The sequence below is a fragment of the Ursus arctos genome, unplaced genomic scaffold (assembly GCF_023065955.2).
Source record: "Ursus arctos isolate Adak ecotype North America unplaced genomic scaffold, UrsArc2.0 scaffold_27, whole genome shotgun sequence".
NCBI lineage: Eukaryota > Metazoa > Chordata > Mammalia > Carnivora > Ursidae > Ursus > Ursus arctos.
In genome coordinates, this window is record NW_026622952.1 from 4,522,464 (window position 1) to 4,545,276 (window position 22,813).

The 22,813-nt window shown below is 35.5% G+C and overlaps 1 protein-coding gene across 1 annotated transcript in view; it reads left to right on the forward strand.

Annotated features, from left to right (window-relative positions):
* The window catches only part of LOC130541838 (disintegrin and metalloproteinase domain-containing protein 18-like), a 220,725-nt gene that overhangs the window by 37,709 nt on the left and 160,203 nt on the right, over positions 1–22,813 (forward strand). Inside the window, exons 4-5 of the mRNA XM_057303392.1 lie at positions 2,981–3,219; positions 3,758–3,834. Of these exons, the coding sequence (XP_057159375.1) occupies positions 2,981–3,219; positions 3,758–3,834 (316 nt within the window). The remainder of the gene's footprint in view (positions 1–2,980; positions 3,220–3,757; positions 3,835–22,813) is intronic.

The following is a 22,813-nucleotide window of genomic DNA, read 5'->3' on the forward strand; positions in this document are numbered from 1 at the left end:
AAGCAACATTTTTGTAATGAAAATTACATTAAAGAGAATTTAAATATGTTCTTAAAATATTTATGAGCAATTATGCATCCTGCTCCCATATTTGAGGATCCTATTAGTAGATCTACACAGATTGACTCCTGATGTTTATATTTCCTCCTAAGACTCCATGGTTCTTGTTATTCTCATACTAACCTGAAGAAACAGACATAAAGAATTTAAATGATTCCCTGTGTTTACAGAATTTTAGTAAGTTTTGGGCTGGAGTTTTATTTAAGACAACCAGACTCCAGGGTTTAACTCTTAAGAACTCTACAATTTTGGCACATAGCCTGATATATCTGGTGATGGGAAACGGAATTTACATTTATTGAGGATGTATCAGATGCCACCAGGCAAAATGATAAATTCACTGTCCCTCCAGGGTAGAAAGACATTTCTGACACAATGGATGATGACACCTTTTACTATTGACATATTATGTAGCTGGCTCAGCACCAGTTTGTGTTGGAGTGATGATGTGGAGGGGCTAAAAAATGAGTTTGGTTTCCAACATGCGTATGTATGTGCATACCTGTTGGAAATGCACAGAGGACTTCTGGAAGTACTCTTCCTGTAAAGTAAAAATAGACAAATTAATAGTTACTATTTATTTCTTCACATATTTGTATTATTCTTTTCTTCTCTTTCCTTGCTGGGGATTTTCTTTTACCCACGTGAATTGTTGAAACTGTGTAAATGAAATGTGTGTGAATACCACTTTATAATATTTTCCTTTACTGGGAATTCACAGACAATTCACGAAAAAGAAAGCTGGCTTTAAGAATTTCATGGAGCACGGGCATAGACTGTGACACTTAAGCAGTGTTCTATAAGCTAATTACTTGCTACAGCAGTAGTTGCACAGTAAAATTAGATAGCTTTTATTAACAATTAAAATTTAGCATTTCTTTTTTTTCTCTATTTGTTTTACAACAGTGACTAAACCCATGTCAAAAAGCCATAGGTTGGAGAAAGAATATTACCAAGACATTCACTGTTAACTGCCCTGATCTGAGAATGAAAAAAGAAAATCTGCTAGTCTCTCCTTTTGTTATGGCTTTAAAGCTTTCAATTTCACAAACAAAAATAAATACTGAGAGTGAAATACATAGGCCTGTGTCTATTGATTTTTCTACCTGCTGTGATCCTTTAGGAGGAAATAAGCAACATCGCCTCTTTTGAACCAGGGAGGCTCTTACATCCCAAGCTGTAAGCATTCCATTGTTCACTGCTGACGCCCACCCTCAGATGCCCGGGGCCATGTTAACAGCTCCCATCTCAGAAGACACTCACAGTCCACACCTTTCCAGTAGCTCATGGTTCCCTGCTCTATCCATTTCAGGCTTTGGGATATTGAGAGGAAATGATCCCCAGAACCCTCAGGTAGTCACTAACATCACTCTATCTTCAGGGAATTGCTTGAACTGAGTTCCTGGTCATAGATAACTATTGTGTCTCCAGGTGATACTTCCTTGACCTCAGGTAAATTGAGATCTAGGATATATCTTTGTCATTTGGTGAACCCAGATTTGTTAGTCCTTTTTCACTGAGCTGAGCTTTTCTGGGTAAGAATTTCTTGTTCCAATGCCCACCTCCCTATCTCCCTGTTACTGAGATGAGTGCACTTCTGCATCCCTCAAAGCACTGGATAAGGGAACCACCACCCTAGCTGGAGTCTAATGAGAACCTACAGAGTCTCCATCATAAACAAAGATGTTCCTGATTCAGGGGTGGGAGTACCTCACTACAGAGACCAAGAGATTCCTTTTCCAAATGTCCATCACCTGATAAATGGATAAACATTGTATGAATAGTGATCTATGCACAGTGAATATTATTCAGACATAAAAAAGAATGAAACCCTGACACCTCTACAAATTGGGTGAACCTTTGAAACCATTATGCTAAGTGAATAAAGCCAGTCACAAAATCCATATGTTATTCATTGGTATGAAATATCCAGAACAGGGACATCTTTAGAGACAAAGATTAGTGATTGTGTAGGGGTGGGTTGTTTAGGAGGGGGCTAAAGAGCTGGGGATGAGGGGTGGTGATAGAACACATCTATGAATATATGAAAAATCCTAAAATCATTCAACTGTACACTTTAGTGGGTGAGGTGTGTGAAAAAAATACATTATCAGGATGATTCTACCATAACTTTCCCTCATCCTCATTGCCACCAACTTATTTTAGGTCATCATGATCACTGGCCTGCCTTATTTTAATGAGAATTTCTGAGAACCCCAATGTACTACTAGCAGGTCTAAGTTTTAAGCCTGACTGGAGTTTATCGTTGCAGCTTTGACACAATTCATCCTTGCAATAGGCTGCACTGGGATAAAAGAAGGTATAGCTGAGAGGTGGGTAGAAGTTGAGTTAGGTTTTGGGTATGTGTGGTTTAAGATTTCTCTTAGAACATTCATAGACAGTTGCATGCTCTTGTGCACCTGGGACACATTTCCTGTTTGTCTTGCTGCCTTTCCCACCTCTACAGCTTCCCTGCTAGTGCTTAGATAACTGTTAACAAAACACTTAGGTTTCCTTTCCCTTTCTCCAGCTGATTATATCTCATACTGTAAGAATAGGCACACAGTTGAAGAAAAGTGTTTTGATTGACTTATCCAAGATCAAGTTCAATATTCTTGGATTTTTCCTTATTTGCAAAGATAATAAATTAAGTCAGCAGGAACACGACTTAGAATATTTCTCGTAAGCGTGGTTAACATTCTTATTTCCCTCTTTCTCCTCCGTCACAGCAAATAAAAAATACGCCGGAAAACCGTGACAAGGAGAATAGACATTACCAAGAACTTCACCAGTAAAACAAATCCGGCTCGTTTGCCCCTATGTCGCTATTGGAGGGTTTAATAACCGTAAACTTAGCCAGAACGTATCAGTTGTGTGCAAAGGTATAAACAAGCTTGTGTCTGGTGCTTCCTCTCCCTAGACCTGTGGAAACCCCTCATCCACTCTGGAGCCCTAAGGGTGAGCCAGCGCGAGCTGAAAACAAGCACAATGCTCATGCGCATGCCCGGCCAGCGTGCCGGACTTCCCGGAGTGCGCCTGCCCACGAGCCTCAGCGGCCCAACGGCCTTCAGCCTTGGCTGTGCTTGCAGCGCTACAGCGCAGCCATGTTCCTTCTCTTTGCTCTGCTTTCTGAGTTTGGAGGGCTGCACGCCCGCCTGGGTAAGACCACTGGAGCCTCGACTTCCTTTTCCTCTTGCCTCCAAGCAGGGCCGGGCTCTCTCAGGAGAGCAATTTCCTTTTCTCTGGGAACCCTACTGCCGCCACTCCTGGATCTCCTGTGGTGCCTTCCACCGCATCTCCCCCACCCCCCAGGTCAGGGTAGGTGACTGAGGATGTTATCCAAGGGTCGAGGGTCTTAGCAGCTGAAATGCAGGCCGTCTTCCTGGGTCAACCCGTTCTGTGGCCAGAGGTTCTAGAGGTGTGAGTACTGCCCTCAGTTTATTCCTCGGAGTCCCAAGGAAACGAACAAGATGGTCCTGTAGAACTGTAATGTCTAATTTTTATTTGTTTGGATCTTAGCCGTTTTCAGTGTGCTACTGAAAATCTAGTAAAAACATTGCTCCAAGGAGAGTGGGCACATCTGTATAAGTTTACTTACATTTTGAGACCCCGCCATGTACTGGGAATTAAGAACCCATGCTTGATTGCGATGACTGCTGCAGAAGAAAAAAAACAACATTTTTTTTTCCTACTGCAGATTCTGACGGAATATTACTGCATGTCACAGTTCCATGGAAGATAAGGTCAAATGAGAGTGAAGATCCAGAGAAGCAGGTAAATAATCAAGAATATTTGTTTTATAATTTAAATTTTTAAGGCTCTTTTTATTTACCTCTGTATTAAGTCAGATCATACCGCTCTGTAGTCACTTGCAAAGCACAGCATTTTCCCTGTGCTATTTTGTACATTCTGATCCCCCCTTTCCCACACTTCTGCTAACTCCTGGGCCCTTCTCACCTCTCCATCTCTTCTGACACACTTGCACACAACTTCCAAGAAATATTGAACTCTTTTCAGGAATCATACTGGTAAAAAAAAAGAATCAATATGAAATATGTATAACAGTGGCCCAGGCTGCAATTTATACAAATTTGTGAGTGACCACTAAGTGACAGAGAAAATAGTCTTGAGGAAAATTTTGACCCAGAAGCATCAGACTTCATAGAAGTAATGGTCAAAGAAAGAAAGAAGAAAAAAAAATGTCACATTTGCATGCTTATAATGAACAATATTATAATAAATAAATAGTAACTAAAAATTTGTTGAAAGAATGCTTATCTGCTTTAAAAAAAGTGATTAAATTGAAGGCATCCACTTTATTTTCTTGGCTAAAATACTTCAAATTAGTATAGTTATAATGTTTTATATTATAAACTGGAGGCCACAATACGGGGGTTTAGATTTCTATCTGGTTTAAGTGCTGTAGTCAATATATGGTAACTCAGAAAATTTTTCAGGTTGAAGGAATAATTTTTGAAAAAAGAGCAAGTTAAAAAATTAAGAATTCATTAACTCTACTTTGACATGCAGAATGGAACTTATCATGATTAAGTTCTACTACTGAACAATTATAATAAAAATAAAATGTATGTGAAAATGTACTTGAAAATCACAATCAAGTAATTTCCTTTACAGTAGTATTTCATATACTAATCTCATCTGATTCTCACATTAATCTTCTGAAGTAGGATATATATTCATATATATATGACTTTTTAAAAGAGAAGATTAAAAATGTTAAGGGCACCAAACCTATAAGTTTCAGGACATGGAATCTAATCTTTAATTTAGGACTCCAAATCCATTACAAGTAAACTGCTTTCTGTTGAAAAATTCTTTGCATAAAAGTTTTTTTTTTTTCTGATCTACTTCAGTTTGTACATTGCCATTGCATGATACCTTCATTTTTAAAATTTTTTAAAAAGATTTATTTATTTTAGAGAGAGACAGAGGGTATGAACAGGGGGAGGGACAGAGGGAGAGAGAGAGAATCCCAAGCAGACCCCACACTGAGTGAGGAGCCGGAAACAGGGGGCTGGGTTCCAGGATCCTGAGATCATGACCAGAGCTGATGCCTAACCAGCTGAGCCACCCCTCAGGTGGCTTTAACTTTAAACTTTAAACTTCAAACTGTTGGGGCACCTGGGTGGCTTTAAACTTTAAACTTCAAACTGTTGGGGCACCTGGGTGGCTCAGTCTGTTAAGCGGCTGCCTTCCCCTCGGGCATGATCTCAGGGTCTTGGGATCAAGACCCCGTTGGGCTCCCTGCTCAGGGAAGAGCCTGTTTCTCCCTCTCCCTCTGCCTGCTGCTCTGCCTACTTGTGATCTCCCTCTAGCTCTCTGTCAAGTAAATAAATAAAATCTTTAAAAAACAAACAAAAAACTTCAAACTGTTCACTTCAAATGCCCCTCACAAAGCATATGGTGATACTGGAGGACATGAAATCATTTTACACAGTGTGTTAACACCTGTCTACATTTTTTGTATTCTATATATGGAATCCATAAGCTGTTTTTCCCTGTAATAGAGTATGCTAATGTTTTCCTTTGATTTCTAACAGTAGACCTCCTTTATCTCTTTTGTTTTCTTCCTTTAATCCCTTATCATGCCGTATAGTTTTAAAACATTTTTATTAGACATATAAAAGATTCTTTTTTCACGGACTTTCGGTATGTAATGACAACCACACATTTCACTAAAGCAATGGCTTAGATTTGGGGATATTACAGGAGTTATGCAGAAGGTGTCCAACCTTCCAGTGTTTATCTAAGTATATTTGTGAATGCCATAGTGTGGTTATTGGTATAACACTGGGAAGAAAGTCCTCAGTTGAGGAGAGCAATTATGGTGGGTTTATTACCTTCTGTCAATGTCTTCCTGCCAAAGACCATTGTGAACACACCTGTAGTCAAACAAGTTAGGTTTATTAGTCATTGCAGTGAGAGAGAACACACACCAGGAGGACTGGTGGGGGCATCTCACCAAGGTGTTAGAAAGGCATTATAGGATTTAGGCTAAGGGATTTGGAGAAGGTTTTAGGAAGCAGGCCTTTGCTCCGGTTTGGATGGAATCCAGGAAGTAAAGGTAATTCTATGATTGTGTATCTTAATAAATCTTATCTAGGAGATGGAAAGGCTAAAATAATCCTAAAGCTGTAATTTGTTAAGAAGTAACAGCTGCTCATGTTAGTTCAATAAAGGCATACTTGGTCATTTTTTTCTGGCTTGGAAGATATTTATATTTTATTCATATTTAGACACAGTTGTGAAATTGCCTTATTTTTGTCTTGATCCATAATTGTCTTACTGTGGCTGTATGTGATGTTGATGTTTCATGAACATGTTTACGTACAACAGTAGAACACCAAGAGTAGCTGATAGCACCAAGTCAACTATTCAATACCAGGGATTGCCTTTTCCTTTTTTACTCTTTTGTAATTAATGTACATAAGATTATGTTAGACCTTAATCAAGGTTGTGTCTTGAAGCAGGTACTGAAATCATAAATGGCAGAAGACAAGTGGCATATAGATGTATTAATTAAGTAGAAGCTGTCCTGGGAGGGAGCAAAGGCCAAAAGGAGGACTGGTTTCCACTGAACCCATTCCCCTGACAGGGGTGGGGCAACTCCATATAGGCAGGGTTACCTGAGAAACAGCCCAGCACGCCCCTCCCCCATAACCATTAGTTCTGTGGCAGAGGCCACAGTCTCTGTTTCTTTCCTTTTGTTGGGGGTTCCTCCTCCTTGTCATTCTGATGAAGTGTGGTTGTGAGGATGTACAGAGTCCAAATTATTGACCAGGACCCAAGCAAGATGCGCTTGATTTATAGGGACCTTAGGGATGTGGGCTTCTTGGTCTTTCAGCCTGCCTTCTGGGGGAGGGGCCTGCTGCACTGATACTCAGGCAACCCTGTTTGGGCAGGGTTGTCCTGCCCCCAGAGGGGGAGGATGGGCTCAGTGAGAACTGGTTTTTGTGGGGTTTTTTTGGCTTTTGTTCTCTGGCGGCTTTCTGTGTCTCTTCTGAGAGAGCAGCAGTGACCATACCCAAACCTCTGTCTCAAAACAGAGAGATCACAGTCTGCTCTTCACTGAGCTTTCCAGGCCACTCAAACTCTGTTTCCATGGATGCTGCTAAAACCCGCAGCATCCAGGGTTGTGCGCCCCACAGCTGCTCTCCCCGTGCTCCCTCCCAGGGCCGGCAGGTCTCTGCCCTTTGTGCTTCTAACACCGCCAGCCGCCTCCGGTTCCCACACGTGCTGCTGAGCTCCTGGTTTGTCTGTTTCACGGGTGCGCTCTGAAGTTCCCAGTTTCAGCCTGATTTCCCTGCGGCTACCAGTCTGGGAGCCCGGCCTGCTCCCCAGCACAGGAGGCTTCTGCTTCCCGGTGCCTGAGCGCAGTGGCTCCCTCCCCCTTCTGTTTATCTTCCAATATCTGCCCACAGACTCTCAGCTCCCCGCTTTGCATCTGGAGACCAAACGCCAGAGATGTTCTGTTTGTAGAGATCCAGATGTATCTTCTTATGTCTCAGGCTGATTTCGTGGCTGACCAGGATGGTCTGGTAGATATCCAGCTTGATTCAGGGGACCGGTTGAAATAGGGTCCCCTACTCATCCGCCATCTTTCCCCCTCCCCCGATTTGTTAATTTTAGTCAATCTGACCATGTGAGGTGGTATCTCATTGTGGTTTTGATTTGTATTTCCCTGATGATGAGTGATATTGAGCATTTTTTCATGTGTTTGTTGTCCATTTGTATGTCATCTTTGAACAGTTTTGCCCCTTCTATATTTTTACATAAACAGCAGCATCCAGAATGCACTTTTGTGTTCTACTTTGAGTAATATTTTTGAGTTTCATCCATGTTATATGTTTGTTAGTATTTCATATTTTTCATTGCTGAGTATTATACTTTTATATAAAATATCAAAATTTCCTTATGTACATCTATTTGGAATCTTTCTTGTTTCTCAACGTAGGCATTTATTGCTATGAACTTTCCTCCTGTTTTTGCCACATCCCATAAATTCTGGTAAGTTGTGTTTCCATTTTCATTTGTCTCAAGAATTTTTTTTATTTCCTCTTGAATTTCTTCTTTGACCTTTTGGTTGTTTAGGAGAGTGTTGTTTAATTTCCATATATTTGTTAATTTTCCAGTTTTCCTCTTGTTATTTATTTCAGTTTCATGCCACTGTGGTTAGAGAAGCTACTTGGTATGATTTCAGTCTTCTTGAATCTGCTAAGCCTTGTTTTGTAGCCTAAGATATGGTTTATCCTACAGAATGTACCATGTGTGCTTGAGAAGAATGTGTATTCTGTTGTTGCTGGAAAGCATGTTCTATATATGTCTGTTAGGTCCATTAGTCTATGGTATTGTTCAAATCTGCTGTTTTCTTATTGATTCTCTGTCTGGATGACGTATCTATTATTGAGAGTGGGGTTTTAAAGTGCCCAAGTATTGCCATGTCACTGTTTTTTCTCCTAGCTCTGTTATATATTTAGGTGCTCTAATGTTGGACAGATAAATATTTATAATTGTTATACATTCTTGATGGATTGACCCCTTTTTTATTAAATAATGACTTTTGTCTCTTTTTAAAAACCATTTCTAGTTTAAAGTCTATTTTATCTGATATAAGTATAGCTACTGCTGTGCTTTTTGTTTTGGTTTTGTTTTGTTTGGGTGACGTTAAGTCTTTTCCCATCTATTTGCCCTCGGTTTATATGCATTTTTAAGAGCAAAGTGAGGCTTTATAAGTAGTTATAAGTAGATTTTTGTTTGTGCTTTTTGTTTGTTTGTTTAGTTATTGTATCTATTTTGATTGGTGAATTTAATCCATTTATGTTTAAAATACTTATTGATAGGTAAGGACTTACTGTTGCCATTTTTGTTCATTATTTTCTGTTCGTTTTATAAATTCATTGTTCCTTACTTCTTATCTTGCTATCTTTTCCATGTTTTGCTGTCTTTTTTTTTTTTTTTATCAGTATGCTTTACTTCATCATGTTCCTTTGTGTAATTGTTACAGATTTTTTTCCCTTGGGGTTACATTGAGGCCTACATAAAATAATCTTAAAATTATAAAACGTTATCTTAATCTGTTAACAACGTAATTTCAGTAGATTTCCAAAAGTTTACTCTTACACTTCTCCCAATCACATTTTAATTTATTGCTGTTATAATTTACATATTTTTATATTGTGTATCTAATAACAGATTATTGTAGTTATGGCTATTTTTACTGCATTCATTTTACTTTCTCTCAAATAACTTTCTTTACTATTTCTTAGAAGGCAAGTCTAGTGGTAATGAACTCCTTAAAGTTTTTTGTTGTTAATTGTTCAGTAGTCTTTATTCCTCCTTCATTTCTGAAGGACAGCTTCACTGGGCCTAAAAATATTGGTTGACATTTTTTTTTCCCCTTTCAGTATTTAGAATATGTCATCCTACCCTCTTCTGGCCTGAAAAGTTTGTTTAGAAACCTGCTGATAGTCTTAATAAGGGAATACCTTGATATATAACGTATCTCTTTCCTCTTGCTGCTTTTAAAAATCTTTCTTTCTTTTTGACTCTTGAAAATTTAATTATAGCTCTCTTTAGTTTCAATCTATTTGGAGTCCAGTTGGCCTTAAAGGATCTGGATGTCCATTTTTCTCCCCGTGTTCAGGAAGTAGTCAGACACTATTGCTTGAAAATACTTTCTGTCCCTCTCTCTCATCTTCTGGAAGTCCTACAATGGTAATATTGTTTCTTTTCATTGTTACCTATAAGTCTCATAGGCTATCTTCATGCTTTTTAAATTATTTATCTTTTGGTTCACTGACTGGACACAGATATACCTGGTTTTATTGCACTTCATAAATACTGCATTTTTTTTTTTTTTACAAAGTGGAAGTTTGTGCAAACCTTGTGTTGAACAAGTCAATGCCATTTTTCCATCAGCAATTGCCCATTTCATGTTTCTGTCACATTTTAGTAATTCTTACGGTATTTCACACTTTTTCATTATTATATTTGTTGTGGTGACCTGCGGTCAGTGATTTCTGATGTTATTACTCTAATTGTTTTGTGGCATCACAAACTGTGTCCATATAAAATGACAAACTTAACTGATAAATGTGTGTTTTGAAAGCTTTACTTACCAGCCATTCCCATCTCCAACTTTAAATCAAAAGCTAGAAATGATTAACTTAGTGAGGGAGGCATATAAAAAACCAAGACAGGATGAAAGCTAGGCTTCTTGCATCTGTTAACCAAGTTGTGAATACAACGAAAAGTTCTGAAGGAAATAAAAAGTGCTACTCCAATAAACACAAATAATAAGAAAGCAAAACAGCTTTATTGCTGATATACAGAAAGTTTTAGTGGTCTGGATAGAAGATCAAACCAGCTACAACATTCCCTCAAGCCAAAGCCTAATCCAGGGCATGGCCCTAACTCTCTTCAATTCTCTAAAGTCTGAGAGAGGTGAGGAAGCTACAGAAGAAAAGTTCGAGGCTAGCAGAATTTGGTTCATAATGTTTAGGGAAAGAAGCCATCTTCATACTATAAAAGTGCAAGTGAAGGAGCAAGTGCTAGTATAGAAACTGCAGCAAGTTATCCAGAAGACGTGACTAAGAATTAAAGGCAGCTACCCTAAATAACAGATTTTCAGTCTTCCTTTGTAAGTCTGTGGTGAGATGAGGCCACCAGTTTTGCTCTGCAGATGGAGAAAGACAGGGACTGCACTCTTTGGCCAAGTGCTACTGCAAGCAGGACTATTGGATGGACTATACAGCTTCCTGTGTGCTCTGGTCAGGCAGCCTGAAGGCTATATTCAACAAGGAGAAGGGCTATGAATTAGTTTTCATGCCTGGGCACATCAGGATAAATAGCTCTAAACCCACTAAATCTCTTTGTTTGGATATTTAGTTTGAAAATATTTTCTCCCATTTCATATGATGCCTTTTAATTTTGTGAATTATTTCCTTTGCTCAGCAAATGTTTTTTCTGCATCTATTGAAATGATCATATGGTTTTTGTCCTTACTCTTATTGATGTGATGTATCACGTTGTTTGATTTGTGAATATTGAACCATCCTGTCAACCCAGGAATAAATCCGACTTGTTCTTGGTGAACAATTTTTTTTTTTTAATTTTATTGTGTTGTTGAATTCCGTTTGCTAGTATTTTGTTGAGAATTTTTGCATCTATGTTCATCAGGGATATTGTCATGTAGTTCTCTTTTTTAGTGTGTCTTTGTCTGGTTTTGGTATTAGGGTAATATTGGACTAAAAACGAATTTAGAACTTTTCCTTCCTTTTCAGTTTTTTGGAATAGTTTGAGATGAGTAGGTATTAACTCTTCTTTAAATACTCATTAGAATTCACTTGTGAAGCCATCTGTTCCTGGTTTTTGTTTGTTGGGTGTTCTGTGATTACTGATTCAGTTTTCTTGCTGGTTATCAGTCTGTTCAAATTTTCTATTTCTTCTAGTTTCAGTTTTGGTAGTTTATATGTTTCTAGGAATTTATTTCTTCCAGGCTGTCTAAACTGTTGCCATATAATTTTTCATGATAGCCTTTATAATTGTTTGTATTTCTATAGTGTTGGTGGTTATTTCTTCTCTCTCATTTGTGATTTTATTTGAGTCTTTTCTCTCTCTCTTTTTTTTTCTTGATAAGTTTGGCTAGAGGTTTATTAATTTTATTGATTTTTTTTTCAAAGAATCAGCTCCTGGTTTCATTGATTTTTTTCTTATTTATTTATTTATTTATTTTTAGTTTTTACATCATTTATTTCTGCTCTGATCTTTATTATATCCTTCCTTTTGCTGGTTTGGGGTTTTGTTTCTTCTTTTTCTAGCATCTTTAGGTGATAGGTTAGGCTGTTTTTGTTTGTTTATTTGTTTGTTTGAGATTCTTCTTGCTTCTTGAGTTAGGCCTGTATTGCTATAAATTTCTCTCTTAGACCACTTTTTTTTGTATCCCAGAGGATTTGGATTGTTGTGTTTTCATTTTCATTTGTTTCCATGCACTTTTTGATTTCTTCTTTTATTTCCTGGTTGATCCATTCATTGTTTTATATCATGTTATTCACCTCCATGTTTTTGTAGTCTTTCCGGAGTTTTTCCTTTGATTGAATTCTAGTTGAATAGCCTTGTGTTCAGAAAAGATGCATGGTACGACTTGGATCTTCTTGAATTTGTTGAGGCTTATTTTGTGGGCTGATATATGATCTATTCTGGATAATGTTCCATGTGCAGTAGAAAAGAATGTGTATTCTGCTAATTTAGGATGGAATGTTCTCAATATACCTTTTAAATCCATCTTTTTCTGTATGTCATTCAAAGCCTTTGTTTCCTTGTTAATTTTCTGTTTAGATGGTCTGTCCATTGGTGTAAGTAGGGTGTTAAAGTCCCCTGCTATTATTGTATTATTATAGTTTTATATTATAATTTTTATATTATAGTTTTATATTATAATTTTATATTATATTATAGTTTATTGTATTATTATAGAACTATAGATTAGTTCCTTTATGTTTTTTATTAACTTTTTACATATTTTGGTGCTCCTATGTTGGGTGCATAAATATTTCCAGTTGTTATATCTTCTTGTTGGATTGTCTTTTTTGTTATTATATTGTGTCGTTTTTTTCTCATTACAGTCTTTGTTTTAATGTCTACTTTTTCTGGGACACCTGGGTGGCTCAGTCAGTTAAACGTCCGTCTTCAGCACAGGTCATGATCCCAGGGTCCTGGAATTGAGGATGGCATCAGGCTCCCTGCTCAGCAGGGATCTCAAATAAATAAATGAAATCTTTTTTAAAAATCTCTCAAATAAATAAAATATTTAAAAAAATAAAGTCTATTTTTTCTGATGTAAGTATTGCTACTCCAGCTTTCCTTGGACATCCATTTGCATGATAGCTATTTCTCCATCCTCTCACTTTAAATCTGCAGGTGACTTAAGGTCTCCTGTAGGCAGCATATAAATGGGTCTTGCTTTTTTATCTATTCTGTCACCTTATGTCTTTTGATTGGAGTGTTTAGTCCATTAACATTTACAGTAATTACTGTAATATGACAATTACAGTAATTATTGATAGGTATGTATTTATTGTTATTTTATTATATGTTATGTGGTTGTTTCTGAAGATTTTCTCTGATCCTGTCTTCTTTTTCTCTTTTTCATGGTTTGTTGATTTTCTTTAGTGATATGTTTGGATTTCTTATTCTTTATTCTTTGTATATTTATTCGTGGTTTCTGATATATCATTACCACTAAGTTTGTATATAATCTCTTCTCCATATGACAGTCTATATTAAGTTGATGGTTGTTTACATTTGAACTCACTCTTTACTCCTCTCCTCCCCACATTAAGTATATGCTATTATATTCATATCCTTTTATTTTGGTGAGTTCCTTGACTGTTTTTAGAGAAATATTCATTTTTACTGCTTTTGAGTTTTCTACCTTTATACTGTCACTCTGGTCTCCCCTTTCTACTCAAAGAGTCCCCTTAAATATTTTTTGCAGAGATGATTTAGTTGTCATGAACTCCTTTAGTTTTTGTTTGTCTGGGAAACTCTATCTCCCCTTCTATATTGAGATAGCCTTGCTGAATAGAGTATTCTTGACTACAGATTTTTCCCATTCAGCACTTTGACTATATGCCACTTTCTTCTGTCCTGCAAAGTTTCTACTGAAAAATCTCTGCTAGCTTATGGTTTTCCCTGTAAGTTAATATCTTCATTTGTCTTGTTGCTTTTAAGATTTTTTCAATATATTTTGCCAATTTAATTATAGTATGTCTTAATATGTGTCTGTTTTTGTTGACTTTTTTGGGTGTTCTTTGTTCCTCCTGGATCTGGATGTCTGTTTCCTTCCCCAGATTAGGGAAGTTTTCAGCTATTATTTCTTCAGATAAATTCTCTACCTCTTTCTCTCTTCTTCTTCTGGAACTCCTGTACCTTGAATGTTATTATGTTTGATGGAGTCATTGAGTTTCTTAAGTCTATTCTCATTTTGCATAATTATTTTTTCTCACTTTTGTTCAGCTTGATTACTTTCCATTAGTTTCCTAGGTCATTAATTTTTTCCTCTGCTTCTTCCAACCTTATGTTCATTCCATCAGGTGTGTTTCTCATTGCATTCATCAGGTCCTTTGTCTCCGCTATGTTATTCCTTATCTGCGTACTAACAGTATCACTGATGTTTTCTACTCTTTGCTCAAGTCCTGTAAGTATCTTTATGATGGGATGAGCCAAGGGGAGAAAGCACAAAAAATGTTGTCATATCAGGTACATAATTAGTACTTCAAGGTACATATTTAGTATCTGACAGCTGCCAGGAACTAATTATGTACCTTGTCACTTCCCACATGCAGGCTAAGTGGATCAACCCCCCAGGCAGCAGCTGAGGATGTATGCAGTCAAACCCCTTCAGGGACATCATCAAATCTTTGTGTTTTTTTCTGTTTCCTCTACCCTAAGTCCAGGAAATAGCTGTGGGAAGTTTTCACCCTTCCCTATAAAATAATTATTTTTCCTCTTTTTTGTTCAGCTTGATTACTTTTCATTAGTCTCCTAGGTCATTATTTTGTTCGTCTTCTTCTTCCTATGGAAGGACATTTTGGTTATTTTCAGGTTGTGGCAATTATGAATAAAGCTGTTAATAACATTTCATATGCAGGTTTTAGTAGATGTAAGTTTTCAAATCAGTTGAGTGAATACCTAGGATAATAATTGATGAATTGTATGTTAAGATTATGTTTAATTTTAAAAGAAACTTGCAAATTATCTTTCAAGGTGGCTATATGTTTTGCATTTCCACCAGCAATAAATAAGAGTTCCTATTGCTCCACATCCTCACCAGTATTTGGTATATTGCAAGGTTCTGGCTTTTAGCCTTTCTAATTTTTGTGTAGAAATATTTCATTGAGGTTTGAATTTGCATTTCCCTAATAATGAATAATGTTGAATATATTCTCATATTCTTATTTTCCATCTATACATCTTCTTTGGTAAGATGTCTGTTTAGGTCTTTTACACATTTTTGAACTGGATTGTTGGTTTCCTTATTGTTGCATTTTACATGTTCTTTGTATATTCTGCACACATTTTTTTAATCAGATAAGTGATTTACAATTTTTTTTTGAGTCTATAGCTTCTTTTTTTTTTAAACTGTCTTAACATTGTCTTAATTACACTAACTTATTGTTATTTTTCTTTTACGGATCGTGATTTTTCTGTCATATCTAAATATTTACCAACACTAGGTTCACCTACTTTTCCTCCTATGATTTATTAGAGAAGTCGTATAATAAGTCTATAATACCTTTTTTTAAGTTAATGTTCATGTAAGTTGTGAGGTCTGGGTTGAGGTTCATCAATTTGATATGGACATCCAATTTTCCCAGCACCAGAAGTTGAAATGACTATCATTTCTCCACTGAAATACCTTTGCACCATAAAAAATCAGTTGATTATATTTTTTGTGGGTCTATTTCTAAGTGTGCACTCTCTTTCTTTCTCTCTCTCTCTCTCTCTCTCTCTCTGGCTAATACCATGCTGTCTTATTTATGGTAGGTTTATCGAAAATCTTGAAAGTGGGCAATGTGATGACTTCAGCTTTGGTCTTCCTTAGAATTCTAATGATTGACTACACAAGGTCCTTCACCTTTTGTTAGCTCTGTGTGTGTGTGTGTGTGTGTGTGTGTGTGTGTATTTAATTTCCTATGTGACCCATAGTGAGTAAATGAAATAAGCGTACTTAAATCTCCATTTCTCAGCAATTTTGAAGTAATATTTCTTAACTCTTGCTTCTTTGTTGTATTATTTTTGCCTACCTACATTCTCATTAGCTGATGTTTGAAGTTTTGGAAAGAACTCTCATTTATTTTTGCAAATCTTCCACTTTATAAAATTACTTTGTATTTAATCTTAGAAACTTTCTTAGCTTTGATTTTCAACCTCACAAATTCATGCTTCAGATGCATCCAATCTCATACTCATAATAATAATTTACTTAAAAATCAACAATTACATTTTCATTTATATGATCTATAATCGGATCATTTCCATAATTGTCTTTTCTTTCTTCAGTAAGAACAGCCTACTCTTCCTCACTTGTTAGCAGTGTAGTATAGTCATAAAGTACATGGTCTCTCTGTCAAGCTTTGATATTCATTAAATGTGTTACCTTGGGAGAGTTCATCTCTTTTCCTCAAACTGAAAATTATGGTTGTTAGGGTAAGAATTTTTTTTTTTTGACAGTGCTAGGCATAAGATAAATGCCCATTAAATGTTAGAAACTTTTAGAATAGTATTCCATTACATCTAATCTCCAATTCCGAGGTGTACTACATAGTGTTACTTCTTTAAGGATCTTAAACATACTTATTTTTTTCAGGTCCTGTCTTACATACTTTACACTTTTCTTGGGAGTAATTTGTTTCATTTATTAAACTTGATACCTTTCCTTCTTGATGTAGACAATCCTCAGAAGTTAAATTGTTTTTTATTGTGTACTTGCTATTGCAGTTGAGATTCTGACAGAATTTGTTTTGCTTCTGTTTAGTATCTGGTCTGAGATAATGCACTGGTTCTGCTATAGTACATTACAACAGTTTTAGAGGAATGACAGGGTTAAGATTTGCCTCAGTTCTGGGTTATTTGTCATCTGGACTTTTGAATCTGTGTGCTTCTTGTATTTCCTAGGTGTTTCCAATCATAAGCATCACTGGCCTCTCCCAAACTCACAGATTCTGTTCCAGCTTAAAAGCAGAGATCTTTTTTGAAATTGGTTTGTTTTGGAAAGAAATTGTGTATTTGTTAGAGTAGATGTCTGTCTGACTTTGTGGAGATAGTCCACTGACTCTGTAAACACACACTAAGTCCTCTCGTGTTCCTGAATGCCACCACATTAGAATGATGAGCACAGTTAAAACTCAGTTCTTGTTGTATTAGAGCTCCTATTCCTGGAGCTGCAGCATTCCTCACTACCATGTTTCTTGGGTCTTTCTTCCCCAGTTTTATATGTTAAGAATTGCTAAGTGGCTCTAGGTGTATATAGTAGTTGTGTGTGTGTGTGTGTATGTATGTATGTTTTATATACATACATATATAATGTAAATTTGTTATTTCATTATAATTGGTGTGGGATGTAAGCCTGCAACCATGTCCTTCATGTTGCCTAGTAAAGTTTATATTTTTCTAAATAGAAAAGATTAATCTATAGCATTAATAGTGCTAAATTATATATATATTTTCCAAAATGTAGCCTACATTTTGCCAACGCTGTGCATTAAATTCATTATGGTGATCCTAAATCTTCTAGAATAATAAATTCTTACTATTTAGAATAATAAATTCTGAAGAATACATTAATTTTTAAAATGGATTGTGTTTTTTTTAATTGAGGTGAAATTAACATGTAACATTATACACATTTCAGGTATACAATATTATAATTTAACATCTATATGCACTACAAAATGATCATTACTTTACGTCTAATTACCATCCATGACCATACAAATTATCCTCTTTACCTATTTTGCCCACACCTGACCCTCTTTACCCTCTGGTAACCACCAATCTGTTCTCTGTATTTATGAGTTTATTTTTATTTTGTTTTGTTCTGTTCATTTGTTTTGTTCTTTTTAGGTACCACTTGTAGGTGAAATCATACACTATTTGTCTTTCTCTGTCTGACTTAGTCCATTTAGCATAAAACCTTCAGTGTTCATTCATGTTGTCATAATGGCAAGGTTTCATTCTTTTTATGGCTGAGTAATATTCCAGTGTGTGTGTGTGTGTGTGTGTGTGTGTGTGTCATATCATCTTTATTCATTCATGGATTGAAGAACATTTAGGTTGTTTCCATTTCTTGGCTATTGTAAATAATGCCACAGTGAAAATAGAGGTGCATATATATTTCGAATAAGCATGTTTTTGAATAAATATTATCTTTGGATAAATAACCAGCAATTGAACAGCAGGATAATATGGTAATTCTATACTTATTTTTTTGAAGAATCTCCATACTATTTTCCATAGTGGCTGCATCAATTTACATTTCCATCAACAGTGTACAAGTGTTCCCTGTTCTCCACATCCTCTCAAACACTTGCTATTTCTTGTCTTTTTTATAATGGCCATTCTAATTGGTGTGAGATAATATCTCATTGTGGTTTTGATTTGCATTTCCCTGATAATTAGTAATGTTGAACATCTTTATATATGCCTGTTGGCCATCTGTATGCCTTCCTTGGAAAATAATCTATTCAGATCCTCTGCCCATTTTTAAAAATCAGATTTTTTTATAAGCTCTTTGTATATTTTGTTTATTAACCCCTTATCAGATGTATGATTTGCAAATATCTTCTCCCATTCAGTAGGCTGACTTTCTATTTTAATTGGTTTCCTTTGCTGTGCAAAAGCTTTTTAGTATCATATAATCCCATTTGTTTATGTTTGCTTTTGTTTCCCTTGCCTTTGGGGACTGACCCACAAAAGCATTGCTAAAACCAGTGTCAAAGAGCTTACTGCCTATGTTTTTTTCTTCAAGGAATTTTATGATTTCAGATCTTACATTCAGGTCTTTAGTCCATTTTGAGTTAATTTTTGTGTATGGTGTAAGATAGTGGTCTAGTTTAATTCTTTTGCATGTGGCTAATCAGTTTTCCCAACATTACTTATTGAAGGGTTAGTCCTTTCTCCATTATGTTCTTTGATCTTTTGCAATAAATTAATTGTCCATATGTATGTGGGTTTATTTCTGGGCTTTGAGTTCTCTTCCTTTGATCTCTGACTGTTTTTGTGCCAGTGCCATATGATTTTGATTGCTATAGCTTTAAAATATAGTTTGAAATCAAGGAGAGTAATGCTTTTAGCTTTGTTCTTCTCAAGATTGCTTTGACTATTAGGGATCTTTTGTGATTTCATACAAATTTTAGAATCATTTGTTGTTGTTCTGTGAAATATGCTGTTAAAATTTTCATAGGAATTACATTGAATCTATAGATTGCTTTGGATAGTAGGGACATTTGTTGGCATATGAAAATTTATTACTCTCATGTTTTCACCATCAAAAGCTATGATCTTGATCTTTCCTTCTTGCTTTTACATAAGGCCAAAAGAGAAACACTGGCTACTTTGACACCCTTAAAGCAAACTCCAGGAGTGTCACTGACAGCATGACCTTTGCAATCAAAGCTAGCAACCAGAACTTCATCATTTTCCTCAATAAAATTCAAACAACAACCATTGGGTACAAAGGCTGTGATTTTTTGGCCATTTTTGATCAACTGGACCCTGATGCATTTCCTGATGGCAGAATTTAGCTGTTTGGCTTCAACCTCTACTTTTTCCAGCACAATTCCCTTTGCATGGGAAGAACCTCCAAAAGGGTTGGCCTTTAGGGCTGTGCCCAAATGAGCTTTCTTGTACTGTTTTTCATGCCACCTCCGATCTCAGTGGCTACAGAGCTTACTGAGAGTACAAAGACTGTAACACTTGCCCATCCTGCCAGTACAATGGTCCTGAGCAAAAGAGGTAGTAGGGACATTTTAACAATATTAATTATTCCAGTCCACAAGCACAGAATATCTTTTCATTCATTTGTTCCTTCTTCAATTTCTTTTATTAATATATTATAGCTCTCTGTATAGATATTTTATCTCCTCAGTAAAATTTATTTTAGATATTTTATTCTTTTTGATGCAACTGTAAATGTTATTGTTTTTTAATTTTTCTGATAATTCATTGTTAGTCCATAGAAAGTTAACAGATTTTGCAAAATAATTTTATATACTGCAACTTCACTTTATTTATTTATTCTAAGAGGTTTTTGGTGGAGTCTTTGTATATATGATATGCCATCTGCAAAGGGTGACAGTTGCATTTCTTCTTTTCCACTTTCAATGCCTTTTATTTCTTTTCGTTGAGTAATTGCTGTAGCTAGGACTTCTGATATATGTAGAATGAAAGTGATGAGAGTGGGCATCCTTGTCTTGTTCCTGAACTTCAAGGAAAAGCTTTCAGCTTTTCCCCATTGAGGTGTTAACTGTGGGTTAGTCATATATGGCCTTTCTTATGGTGAGGTACGTTTCTTTTATAGACACTTTTCTGAAAGTTTTTGTCATAATTGGAGTTGAATTTTATTGAACACTTTTTCTGCATCTATGGAGATGATCATATGATTTTTATTCTTCATTTTGTTAAAGGGTATATATAATGTATCACCTTGATTGCAAATGTTGAACCATTTTTATATCCCTGGAATAAATCCCACTTGATTGTGGTGTAGGATCATTTTATTGTTGAATTTGGTTTCTGATAAGTTTTGACAATTTTTGCATCTATGCTAACGAAAGATATTGGCCTATAATTTTATTTTTTTATGATGTCTTTGTTTGGTTTTGGTTTTATGGTAATGCTGGCCTCACAAAATGTATTTGGAAGTGTTTCCTCCTCTTCAAGCTTTGGAAGGATTTAAGAATACATGTTAAGTCTTTTTTTTTTCTTTTTTTTTCTTTTCTTTTTTCTTTTCTTATTCACAGACATATGATCCTGGACTTTTGTTTGTTGGGTGGTTTTTGATTGTGGATTTAATATCCTTACTAATAATCAGATTTTCTGTTTCTTCATGATTCAGTTTTTAAAAATTGTATGTTTCCAATAATTTATACATTTCTTCTAGGTTGTCCAATTTGTTGGTGTGTAATTGTTCATAATAATCTCTTACAGTCTTTGAGATTTCTGTGCCTTCAGTTTCAACTTCTCTTTCATTTCTGATGAAATGAAAGTGTCTTCTTTTTTATTTTTTTTTATTTGGTTTGGTTTTGGTTTTGATTTTTTTGTTGTTGTTAGTCTACCTACAAGTTTGTTAATTTTGTTTTATCTTTTCAAAGAACCAGGTCTTAGTTTCATTGGTCTTTTCTATTTTTTGTTTCTTTTCATTTATTTCTCCTCTGATCTTTATCATTTTTTTAATTCTATTGACTTAGGGCCTTGTTTGTTTGTTTTCTAGCTCTTTTATGTACAGAGCTAGATTTCTACAGTCGGATTATATTGCTATAATCTTCTCTTTTGCAACCACTTTTGCTTCATTCCAAGGATTTTGATATGTTGTATTTCTGTATTCATTTGTCTCTAGGTATTTTTTTCTTTAATTTCTTTGTCGACCGATTGAGTGCTCATTAGTGTGTTGTTTAATCTCTGCCTTTTTGTTGTTTTTTTCTAGTTTTCTTCTTGAAATTGATTTCTAGTTTTATACTATTGTGTTTGGAGAAGATGCTTGATATGATTTCAGTATTCTTGATTTTTGAGTCTTATTTTATGGTCTAGTATGTGATCTTACCTGGAGAATGTTTTATGTGCATCTGAGAAGAATGCATATTCTTTTGCTTTTGGATGGAGTACTCTGTTAAGAACTATTAAGTCCATCTGGTTTAATGTTTTTTTTGTTTTGTTTTGTTTTGTTTTTTTTAAGACTGATATTTCCGTATTGGTTTTCTATCTGGTCAAAAGTTGGGATTGAATCTCCTACTATTTTATATAGCTTTTTTTTTTTTTTTTTTGAGAGAGACACACACACATACACAGAAAGCACAGGAGTGGGAGAGGGGAAGAGAGGGAGAGAGAGAGATAATCTCAAGTGGGCTCAGCAGTCGTGGAGCCTAACACAAGGTTCAATATCAAGACCCTGAGATCATGACCTGAGCTGAAATCAAGAGTCCAATGCTCAACTGACTGAGCCACCAGGAGCCTCTATATAGCTTTTAATATCTGTTTAGATACATCGATATTTGCTTTATGTATCTTGGCACATATGTATTTATAAATGTTATATTTTCTTATTGAATTGACCCTTTATCATTATGTAATGTCTTTCTTTATCTATTATTACAGTCTTTGTTTCAAAGTCTATTTTGTTGGTTATGAATATAACTATGCAGCTTTTTTGTTTGTTTCCATTCCGTGGAATATCTTTTTCCATCCCTTCAATTTCAGCTTGTGTGTGTCCTTTCTTCTGAAATTAATCTCATGTGGGTAGAACATAGATAAGTCTTGTTTTTTTTAATCCACTCAACCATCTTATGTCTTTTGATTATAGAGTGCCTTTACATTTAAAGTAATTATTGATAGGCATGTAGCTATTGCCACTTTGCTAATTATTTTCTGGCTGTTTTTGTAGTTCTTCTCTGTTCCTTTCCTCTTCTCTTTCTCTCTTCCCTTGTGGTTTGATGTCTTTTGTTAGTGCTATGTTTAGATTTCTTTCTCATTTTTCTTTTGTGTATTTACTCTTTGTATGTATTTGTGATTATTCTGAAGTTTACATATAACTTCCTATTTTATGTTTTGAGTTGACAGCAACTTAAATTTGAACACATTCCAAAACTTTACATTCCTCTCCTTCTCTCATGTTTTATATTCTTATGTCACATGTTGCATCTTTTATTTTATGTACCCTCTAACAAATTCTTGTAGTTTTAGCTAATTTTATTGTTTTTGCCTTTTAACCTTCATACTTGCTTTATAAGTGATTAACCCACTACCTTTACTATGTGTTTACCTTTTCCAGTGAGCCTTTTTACTTTTATATGTTTTTCTGTTATTAATTGGTGTCATTTCTTTTCAGTTTAGAGAAGTCCTAACTTTTAACATTTCTTTTAATGCCAGTTTAGTGATGATGAACTCCTTTAGGTTTTGTGTAACTGGAAAACTTAATCTCTTATTCAATTCAGAATAACAGCCTTGCCAGGTAGAG